At 44.2% G+C, this 12,063-nt stretch overlaps 1 protein-coding gene across 1 annotated transcript; it reads right to left on the bottom strand.

Annotated features, from left to right (window-relative positions):
• Nucleotides 1–734: 734 nt before the first annotated feature.
• Nucleotides 735–10,035, bottom strand: LOC135567193 (methionine synthase-like). Its single transcript, XM_065014624.1, has 3 exons — nt 9,811–10,035; nt 9,081–9,193; nt 735–3,112 (listed from the first exon to the last, which is right to left on the bottom strand). The coding sequence occupies exons 1-3, from the start codon at nt 9,920–9,922 to the stop codon at nt 3,026–3,028; spliced, it is 312 nt and encodes a 103-aa protein (XP_064870696.1). The 5' UTR covers nt 9,923–10,035; the 3' UTR covers nt 735–3,025.
• Between the last annotated feature and the right edge of the window lie 2,028 nt (nt 10,036–12,063).

Raw genomic sequence — 12,063 nt, 5'->3', positions numbered from 1 at the left:
GCAGCAGCTTTGCGGTAAACTCTGCGCCAACAGCCAGAACCGAACCGGAGGAATCTAACGCGATGCAGACAAATCTACAACCGAACCAACAGCAGTATCACACCGACATATTACAACAGTGTAATCGCTTAGAAATGCACTTACGGTTCGTAGGAACTGGATTTCATCTTCTCCGGCTTCTCCCGCATCAGCCATAGTTGCCGTCCGCGACAGAGACCCGACAGAGCCGAACGGAGTATCCGTGTGGAGGCGACAGAAGGCAGCACCGGGGATGCTGCTGACCGTAGCTGTAGAATAACCCAGGATGTGTTGCCTCGCTCTCATTGGACGGGTTACATATTCAAAACGGGGAGGAGTTGTGCAGGTGTGTGTGAGCCGAGACTTTGAAGATGATCACTGTGCTCCCTCTTCCGGTATCATTTAAAAAACAGATGGTGCAGCAACGTGAACGGATGAAGGAAGATACGACTGTTATTGAAGAACGGCGTCGTACACCGACGGTGGTTGGAGATTATGGTTGATTGAGTCATTAAAAAATCGTTAAAATAGGATTAGCTTGAGGTATGTCAGGAATGTTGCCGTTTTATCACGGGAGGCATATCCCGATCAACCAACCAACTAATCGATATTTCAATACAAGGCCAGCCAATATAGTATATGAACTGTTAAGAGCGCTGCAGCTAGTGTTGTTTTGTAATCGTATAATACAACAGACATCAAGACAGAGCCACATCGTGAGTAAATGATTTTATACTAAATGAATATGGTTCCAGATCAAACACTGTAATATCAGAACATTCATAAAATAAAATAAATCATGACTTCTTTTCAGAAATAGTGGACACCTCCAGGATAAATCGATAACATCGCAAAATGACAATGATAACTGGTCAGTCAATAAGTTTTTGGCCACATTTCTTTGAAAGACAAAAATTGTGAAACAATTCAAAAATCATTCAAATCTGTAATTTACAATAACCATTCATTAAAAACATGTACCTTTATAGAGGTTTAGACATTAATATGTCGTGTCAAGTAAGTGAACATTTTGTGATGAAGATCATTTTTTTTTTTACTAATTATACATTTTGTAAACAAGTTGTATCTAATTTAGCATAAATACAATCTCAAATAAAAAAAACTGCTGAGGAAATGTACGTCTTCTAGAACCTAATATGTCCCTAATGATCAAATTCTGAAAATAAACCATATGTATCTGTTAATTATTCAAATCTAAGATTGTGATTGCCAGAATAAAGAATAAATGACATTGGCAACAGTTGTTATATTAAAACTGTAAAATGTTAAGACCATATAAAAACAGCTCCATTTCTTAACTGACAGGTGGCCATTTTGAAAATAGCTATAAAAAATAAACTTGAGCCTTAAAGTTGAGCCTTGATTCACTTGAAGTGTAAGTTTTTTGTAATTATCTGGCCCTAAGCAGGGTCTAGAAGGGATGCAGATTTTTCTGAATTTAATTTTTGTAGCAAGTTAGGAGACTTAACGTAAGCAAGTTTGGGAGAATTAACATAGCAGGTTAGGAGAATTAACATAGCAGGTTAGGGAGAATTAACATAGCAGGTTAGGATCATTAACATAGCAGGTTAGGATCATTAACATAGCAGGTTAGTATAATTAACATAGCAGGTTAGGAGAATTAACATAGCAGGTTAGGATAATTAACATAGCAGGTTAGGATAATTAACATAGCAGGTTGGATAATTAACATAGCAGGTTAGGAGAATTAACATAGCAGGTTAGGATCATTAACATAGCAGGTTAGGATAATTAACATAGCAGGTTAGGAGAATTAACATAGCAGGTTAGGATCATTAACATAGCAGGTTAGGATAATTAACATAGCAGGTTGGGATAATTAACATAGCAGGTTAGGATAATTAACATAGCAGGTTAGGAGAACTAACATAGCAGGTTAGTAGAACTAACATAGCAGGTTAGGATAATTAACATAGCAGGTTAGGATAATTAACATAGCAGGTTAGGATAATTAACGTGGCAGGTTAGTAGAACTAACATAGCAGGTTAGGATAATTAACATAGCAGGTTAGGATAATTAACATAGCAGGTTAGGATAATTAACGTGGCAGGTTAGTAGAACTAACATAGCAGGTTAGGATAATTAACATAGCAGGTTAGGATAATTAACATAGCAGGTTAGGATAATTAACGTGGCAGGTTAGTAGAACTAACATAGCAGGTTAGGATAATTAACATAGCAGGTTAGGATAATTAACATAGCAGGTTAGGATAATTAACATAGCAGGTTAGATTAACTAACATAGCAGGTTAGGATAATTAACATAGCAGGTTAGGATAATTAACATAGCAGGTTAGGATCATTAACATAGCAGGTTAGGATAATTAACATAGCAGGTTAGGATAATTAACATAGCAGGTTAGGATAATTAACATAGCAGGTTAGGGTAATTAACGTGGCAGGTTAGGATAATTAACATAGCAGGTTAGGATAATTAACATAGCAGGTTAGGATCATTAACATAGCAGGTTAGGATAATTAACATAGCAGGTTAGGGTAATTAACGTGGCAGGTTAGGATAATTAACATAGCAGGTTAGGATAATTAACATAGCAGGTTGGGATAATTAACATAGCAGGTTAGGGAGAATTAACATAGCAGGTTGGATAATTAACATAGCAGGTTAGATTAATTAACATAGCAGGTTAGGATAATTAACATAGCAGGTTAGGCAGAATTGGGTTAAGTTTGGGAAAAGGGTTAGAATATGTCAACTTTTGACGTCAATTTGACAAAAGCTGTATCCCATCTAGACATGACCATTGAGCAGCGCGTCTGTTTTCTAGGTAGTGGTTGTGGATGCATTAGTGTCGTTGCCCAGGATTGGTTGAAGTATCACTGTCAGTCAGTGTCGTAGCCCAGGATTGGTTGAAGTATCACTGTCAGTCAGTGTCGTAGCCCAGGATTGGTTGAAGTATCACTGTCAGTCAGTGTCGTAGCCCAGGATTGGTTGAAGTATCACTGTCAGTCAGTGTCGTAGCCCAGGATTGGCCCCAGCCAGCGTTCCACCTCAGACACTGGCATCTCTTTCCTCCCAGCATAGTCCTCCACCTGTGGTAACATGACATACCACACGTTAATATAATGTCATGACATACCACACGTTAATATAATGTCATGACATACCACACATTAATATAATGTCATGACATACCACACATTGACATACCACACGTTAATATAATGTCATAACATACCACACGTTAATATAATGCCATGACATACCACACGTTAATATAATGTCATGACATACCACACATTGACATACCACACATTGACATACCACACGTTAATATAATGTCATGACATACCACACGTTAATATAATGCCATGACATACCACACATTAACACCATTAATATAATGTCATGTCATACCACACATTAACCCCATTAACATAATGTCATGACATCCCACACATTAATATAATGTCATGACATACCACACATTGACATACCACACATTGACATACCACACATTAATATAATGTCATGACATACCACACGTTAATATAATGTCATGACATACCACACATTAACCCCATTAACATAATGTCATGACATACCACACATTAATATAATGTCATGACATACCACACATTAACACCATTAACATAATGTCATGACATACCACACATTAACATAATGTCAAGACAAACCAGACATTAACCCTATTAACATAATATCATGACATACCACACATTAATATAATGTCATGACATACCACACATTAACATAATGTCATGACATACCACACATTAACATAATGTCATGACATACCACACATTAACACCATTAACATAATGTCATGACATACCACACATTAACACCACATCATGGCATACCACACATTAACATAATGTCATGACATACCACACATTAACACCATTAACATAATGTCATGACATACCACACATTAATATAATGTCATGACATACCAAACATTAACATAATGTCATTACATACCACACATTAACACCATTAACATAATGTCATGACATACCACCGGGGCGGCAGGGTAGCCTAGTGGTTAGAGCGTTGGACTAGTAACCGGAAGGTTGCAAGTAACATAAATCAAACCACCATTAACGATGTCTGACAAGGTACAAATAATGTCTGACATACCACACATTAACAGGCAGTTAACCTACTGTTCCTAGGCCGTCATTGAAAATAAGAATTTGTTCTTAACTGACTTGCCTAGTTAAATAAAAATGAACATAATGTCATGACATCCCACACATTAACATAATGTCATGACATACCACACATTAACATAATGTCATGACATCCCACACATTAACATAATGTCATGACATACCACACATTAACATAATGTCATGACATACCACACATTAACCCTATTAACATCATGTCATGACATCCCACACATTAACATAATGTCATGACATCCCAAACATTATCATAATGTCATGACATACCACACATTAACACCATTAACATAATGTCATGACATACCACACATTAATATAATGTCATGACATACCACACATTAACATGTCATGACATACCACACATTAACACCATTAACATCATGACATACCACACATTAACACCATTAACATAATGTCATGACATACCACACATTAATATAATGTCATGACATACCACACATTAACATGTCATGACATACCACACATTAACACCATTAACATCATGACATACCACACATTAACACCATTAACATAATGTCATGACATACCACACATTAACACCATTAACATAATGCCATGGCATACCACACATTAACACCATTAACATAATGTCATGACATACCACACATTAACACCATTAACATAATGTCATGACATACCACACATTAACACCATTAATATAATGTCATGACATACCACACATTAACACCATTAACATAATGTCATGACATACCACACATTAACACCATTAACATAATGCCATGGCATACCACACATTAACATCATGCCATGGCATACCACACATTAACATAATGTCATGACATACCACACATTAACACCATTAACATAATGTCATGACATCCCACACATTAACACCATTAACATAATGTCATGACATACCACACATTAACATAATGTCATGGCATACCACACATTAACATAATGTCATGACATACCACACATTAACATAATGCCATGACATACCATACATTAACATAATGTCATGGCATACCACACATTAACATAATGTCATGACATACCACACATTAACATAATGCCATGACATACCACACATTAACATAATGCCATGACATACCACACATTAACATAATGTCATTACATACCACACATTAACATTAACATAATGTCATGACATACCACACATTAACATTAACATAATGTCATGACATACCACACATTAACACCATTAACATAATGTCATGACATACCACCCATTAACATAATGTCAAGACATCCCACACATTAACATAATGTCAAGACATACCACACATTAACATAATGTCATGACATACCATGTGGCATCCCTGACCCCCACTAGGCTACCTGCTGGTTACTAGTCCAACGCTCTAACCACTAGGCTACCTGCTGGTTACTAGTCCAACGCTCTAACCACTAGGCTACCTGCCGCCCCTCCACTCTAACCACTAGGCTACCTGCCGCCCCTCCACTCTAACCACTAGGCTACCTGCCGCCCCTCCACTCTAACCACTAGGCTACCTGCTGGTTACTAGTCCAACGCTCTAACCACTAGGCTACCTGATGGTTACTAGTCCAACGCTCTAACCACTAGGCTACCTGCTGGTTACTAGTCCAACGCTCTAACCACTAGGCTACCTGATGGTTACTAGTCCAACGCTCTAACCACTAGGCTACCTGCCGCCCCTCCACTCTAACCACTAGGCTACCTGCCGGCCACCTCCACGCCCTCCACTCTAACCACTAGGCTACCTGCCGCCCTCCAACGCTCTAACCACTAGGCTACCTGCTGGTTACTAGTCCAACGCTCTAACCACTAGGCTACCTGATGGTTACTAGTCCAACGCTCTAACCACTAGGCTACCTGCTGGTTACTAGTCCAACGCTCTAACCACTAGGCTACCTGATGGTTACTAGTCCAACGCTCTAACCACTAGGCTACCTGCCGCCCCTCCACTCTAACCACTAGGCTACCTGCCGCCCCTCCACTCTAACCACTAGGCTACCTGCTGGTTACTAGTCCAACGCTCTAACCACTAGGCTACCTGATGGTTACTAGTCCAACGCTCTAACCACTAGGCTACCTGCTGGTTACTAGTCCAACGCTCTAACCACTAGGCTACCTGATGGTTACTAGTCCAACGCTCTAACCACTAGGCTACCTGATGGTTACTAGTCCAACGCTCTAACCACTAGGCTACCTGCCGCCCCTCCACTCTAACCACTAGGCTACCTGCCGCCCCTCCACTCTAACCACTAGGCTACCTGCCGCCCCTCCACTCTAACCACTAGGCTACCTGCCGCCCCTCCACTCTAACCACTAGGGCTACCTGCCGCCCCTCCACTAACCACTAGGCTACCTGCCACCTCCACTCTAACCACTAGTCCGCCCTCCACTCTAACCACTAGGCTACCTGCCGCCCTCCACTCTAACCACAGGCTACCTGCCGCCCTCCACTCTAACCACTAGGCTCCACGCTCCACCTAACCACTAGGCTACCTGCCGCCCCTCCACTCTAACCACTAGGCTACCTGCCGCCCTCCACTCTCAACCACTAGGCTACCTGCCGCCCTCCACTCCTAACCACCAGGCTACCTGCCGCCCTCCACTCTAACCACTAGGCTACCTGCCGCCCTCCACTCTAACCACTAGGCTACCTGCCGCCCTCCACTCTAACCACTAGGCTACCTGCCGCCCTCCACTCTAACCACTAGGCTACTCAAGCCGCCCCCTCCGCTTCTAACCACTAGGCTACCTGCCGCCCTCCACTCTAACCATTAGGCTACCTGCCGCTCTCCGCTCTAACTACCTAGGCTACTCTGCCGCTCCACTCTAACCACTAGGCTACCTGCCGCTCCACTCTAACCACTAGGCTACCTGCCGCCCTCCACTCTAACCACTAGGCTACCTGCGCCCCTCCGCTCTAACCCACTAGGGCTACCTGCCGTCCTACACTCTAACCACTAGGCTACCTGCCGCCCTACATCAACCACTAGTTACCTGCCGCCCCTCCACTTCAAATCCTCAGGGCTACTCTGGCCCCTCACACTCTAACCACTAGGTTACCTGCGTCCCCCACTCTAACCACTAGGCTGCCTGCCACCCTCCACTCTAACCACTAGGCTACCCTGCCACCCCCCACTCTAACCACTAGGCTACCTGCCGCCCTCCTCTAACCACTAGGCTACCTGCCGCCTCCCTCTAACCACTAGGCTACCTGTAGCCTCCACTCTAACCACTAGGCTACCTGCCGCCTCCACTCTAACCCACTAGGCGTCTGCCGCCCTCCACTCTAACCACTAGGCTACCTGCCGCCCTCCACTCTAACCACTAGGCTACCTGCCCCTCCACTCTAACCACTAGGCTACCCTGCCCCTCACTCTAACCACTAGGCTACCCTGCCGCCCCTCCCTCTAACCACTATGAGCTGCCTTCTACACTCTCCACTAGGCTACCTGCCGCCCCTCCACTTTAACCACTAGGGCTACCTGCCTCTCCACTTTAACCACCAGGCTACCTGCCGCCCTCCACCTGCCTCCCACTCCCTCTAACACTAGTTACCTGCACCCTCTCCACTCTAAACCACTAGGCTACCTGCTGACCTACACTCTAACCACTGACTACCTGTCACCCCTCCACTCTAACCACTAGGCTACCTGTCGTCCCTCCACTCTAACCACTAGACTACCTTCCAACCTCCACTCCTAACCACTGAGCTACCTTCCAACCCTCCACTCTAACCACTAGGCTACCCTTCAACCCTCCACTCTAACCACTAGGCTACCCTTCAACCCTCCCACTCTAACCACCTAAACTTCCCTCCAACCCTCCTCTAACCACTAGGCTTCCCTTCAGCCCCTCCACTCTAACCACTAGCTACCCTTAACCCCTCCACTCCTAACCACCAGGGCTACCTTCCCAACCCTCCACTCTAACCACTAGGCTACCCTTCCAACCCTCCACTCTACCACTAGGCTACCCTTCCAACCCTCCACTCAACCACTAGGCTACCCTTCCAACCCTCCACTCTAACCACTAGGCTACCCTTCCAACCCCTCCACTCTAACCACTAGGCCTACCCTTCCAACCTCACTCAAACACTAGGCCTACCCTCCGCTCCCTCCACTCTAACCACTAGGCTAATATTTCCGCCCTCCACTCTAACCACTAGGCTACCCTTCCAACCCTCCCTCTAACCACTAGCTACCCTTCCGCCCCTCCCACTCTAACCACTAGGGCCCTTCCAACCCTCCACTCTAACCACTAGGCTACCCTTCCCAGCCCTCCCACTCTAACCACTAGACTCGCTAACTAAATGTTAACAGTGCATTCTGGACATTTCTGACCTAAACTATACAAGTACACTCAAAAAATGCTACTCAGTTTGCTGCATGCACAAAACATATATATATATTAGACAGCAAGGCTCTTGAATTCAGGAGGGGATTCTCTGCTGTTTACTAAGCGAACGCTTGATTTTGGAAGAAGCTAACCACTTCGCTAGATAGGCTAACGTGCTACTAAATTAGCAAACCAAAAACACAACTGTAGAGCTTTTAGACAGTTAGACAGGATTTGAACCAAGGACTGTAGTGACGCCTCTTGAACTTAGGATGCACAGTGCCTTAGTGCAATCCGTTTTGTCACCAAAGCCCCATATACTACCCAACTATACTATATACTACTACTAACTTGCCTACCTGGTTAAAAAAAGGTTAAATAAAAATAAAAATAAAAAAGGGCCCAAGTGTCAGTGGGGTTTGAAAACAGCGCCCCCTTGTGGTGGGTTGTTAATCAGTTACACAACAAATAAAACCAATGAATCCCACCCTGAGCCTGTATCAGTACCTGTTCTCTGGTGATCTTTCCCACTGAGAAGTAGGTGGCTTTAGGATGAGAGAAGTACAGCCCAGAGACAGCTGCTGCTGGGGTCATGGCCAGAGACTCAGTCAACTTGATACCTGGAAACACATCAGACATCATCATCGTCCAAACCTCATTTAGAGACTCTCTCAAGCGGCTGGGATTTTGGGGGGGGTCGCCATCAGTCATAAAAGCCAACCAACACAGAACGAAATCTATAATGCAGAAACTACTCTACACCCCCCCATCCCAATTAGACCTTCATCTGCACTGATAGGAAAAGACTGGACAAGTGGAAACAACATGGTTTAGAAGCTTTAGAAATGTCAATTAAGACTGTCAATTAGAAAGCTCCTAAGTTCAGAACATTAGAAGCTCTGGACAGGTGGACAATCTGGACAGGTGGAAACAATATGGGGTTGGAAGCTCCTCGTTAAGACTGTCAATTAGACATTCATCTGGACAGGTGGAAACAATATGGGGTTGGAAGCTCCTCGTTTAGACTGTCAATTAGACATTCATCTGGACAGGTGGAAACAATATGGGGTTGGAAGCTCCTCGTTAAGACTGTCAATTAGACATTCATCTGGACAGGTGGAAACAATATGGGGTTGGAAGCTCCTCGTTAGACTGTGTTTCACCTGGTCAGATGTTTCAGATCAGGTGAAAGGGAGAGGAGGTGAGAGGAAGAGGAGGTGAGAGGAAGAGGCCTTACCCGTCTTCTCCTCTACCTCGCCCAGCGTCCACATGGCGGTCTTCTCCGTGTGGTCGGGCTGGGTGGGGTATCCTGCGGCTGGCCTGATGCCCTCGTAACGGATCCTGTGCATGTCCTCTGTCTGGAGGTTCTCCTCCACGCTGTAGCCCCACAGCTCCCTACGCACCCTGGCGTGGAGCTCCTCGGCAAACGCCTGGTGGACGGGGAGACGCACAGACCTTTAGCTTCTCATGGACTCTTAATGTCACGGTTCACCTGGCCTATTAGTGGCTTCCTATTGGGCTGTAGTTATCAGTCTGTCACGTATGGCTTCCTATTGGGCTGTAGTTATCAGTCTGTCATGTATGGCTTCCTATTGGCCTGTAGTTATCAGTCTGTCATGTATGGCTTCCTATTCCTAGTTGCCAGTTATCAGTCTGTCACGTTATGGCTTCCTATTGGGTCTGTAGTTATCAGTCTGTCATGTCTGGCTTCCTATTGGCCTGTAGTTATCAGTCTGTCACGTATGGCTTCCTATTCGGCTGTAGTTATCAGTCTGTCATGTCTGGCTTCCTATTGGCCTGTAGTTATCAGTCTGTCATGTATGGATTCCTATTGGTCTGTAGTTATCAGTCTGTCATGTATGGCTTCCTATTGGCCTGTAGTTATCAGTCTGTCACGTATGGCTTCCTATTGGGCTGTAGTTATCAGTCTGTAATGTATGGCTTCCTATTGGGCTGTAGTTATCAGTCTGTCATGTCTGGCTTCCTATTGGTCTGTAGTTATCAGTCTGTCATGTATGGCTTCCTATTGGCCTGTAGTTATCAGTCTGTCACGTATGGCTTCCTATTGGCCTGTAGTTATCAGTCTGTCACGTATGGCTTCCTATTCGGCTGTAGTTATCAGTCTGTCATGTCTGGCTTCCTATTGGTCTGTAGTTATCAGTCTGTCATGTATGGCTTCCTATTGGGCTGTAGTTATCAGTCTGTCACGTATGGCTTCCTATTCGGCTGTAGTTATCAGTCTGTCATGTATGGCTTCCTATTGGGCTGTAGTTATCAGTCTGTCATGTCTGGCTTCCTATTGGGCTGTAGTTATCAGTCTGTCACGTATGGCTTCCTATTCGGCTGTAGTTATCAGTCTGTCACGTCTGGCTTCCTATTGGGCTGTAGTTATCAGTCTGTCATGTATGGCTTCCTATTGGCCTGTAGTTATCAGTCTGTCACGTATGGCTTCCTATTCGGCTGTAGTTATCAGTCTGTCATGTCTGGCTTCCTATTGGTCTGTAGTTATCAGTCTGTCATGTCTGGCTTCCTATTGGTCTGTAGTTATCAGTCTGTCATGTATGGCTTCCTATTGGCCTGTAGTGATCAGTCTGTCATGTATACATCTGCTAGGTGTCAGTATAGTGACACTAGAGTCCGTACCTCAGTATAGTGACACTAGAGTCCGTACCTCAGTATAGTGACACTAGAGTCCGTACCTCAGTATAGTAACACTAGAGTCCGTACCTCAGTATAGTGACACTAGAGTCCGTACCTCAGTATAGTAACACTAGAGTCCGTACCTCAGTATAGTGACACTAGAGTCCGTACCTCAGTATAGTGACACTAGAGTCCGTACCTCAGTATAGTGACACTAGAGTCCGTACCTCAGTATAGTGACACTAGAGTCCGTACCTCAGTATAGTGACACTAGAGTCCGTACCTCAGTATAGTGACACTAGAGTCCGTACCTCAGTATAGTAACACTAGAGTCCTCAGCTAGGTGTCAGTATAGTAACACTAGAGTCCTCAGCCAGGTGTCAGTATAGTGACACTAGAGTCCTCAGCTAGGTGTCAGTATAGTAACACTAGAGTCCATACCTCAGCCAGGTGTCAGAATAGTGACACTAGAGTCCATACCTCAGCCAGGTGTCAGTATAGTAACACTAGAGTCCTCAGCCAGGTGTCAGTATAGTGACACTAGAGTCCGTACCTCAGCCAGGTGTCAGTATAGTGAAACTAGAGTCCATACCTCAGCCAGGTGTCAGTATAGTAACACTAGAGTCCTCAGCTAGGTGTCAGTAAAGTCACACTAGAGTCCGTACCTCAGTATAGTAACACTAGAGTCCGTACCTCAGTATAGTAACACTAGAGTCCGTACCTCAGTATAGTAACACTAGATTCCGTACCTCAGTATAGTGACACTAGAGTCCTCAGCCAGGTGTCAGTATAGTGACACTAGAGTCCGTACCCTCAGTATAGTAACACTAGAGTCCGTACTCAGTATAGT

Source organism: Oncorhynchus nerka, unplaced genomic scaffold, assembly GCF_034236695.1.
Source record: "Oncorhynchus nerka isolate Pitt River unplaced genomic scaffold, Oner_Uvic_2.0 unplaced_scaffold_2409, whole genome shotgun sequence".
NCBI classification, from domain to species: Eukaryota; Metazoa; Chordata; class Actinopteri; order Salmoniformes; family Salmonidae; genus Oncorhynchus; species Oncorhynchus nerka.
The sequence above is the reverse complement of the archived record's forward strand: the minus strand, read 5'-3'. Positions and strand labels throughout refer to the sequence as shown.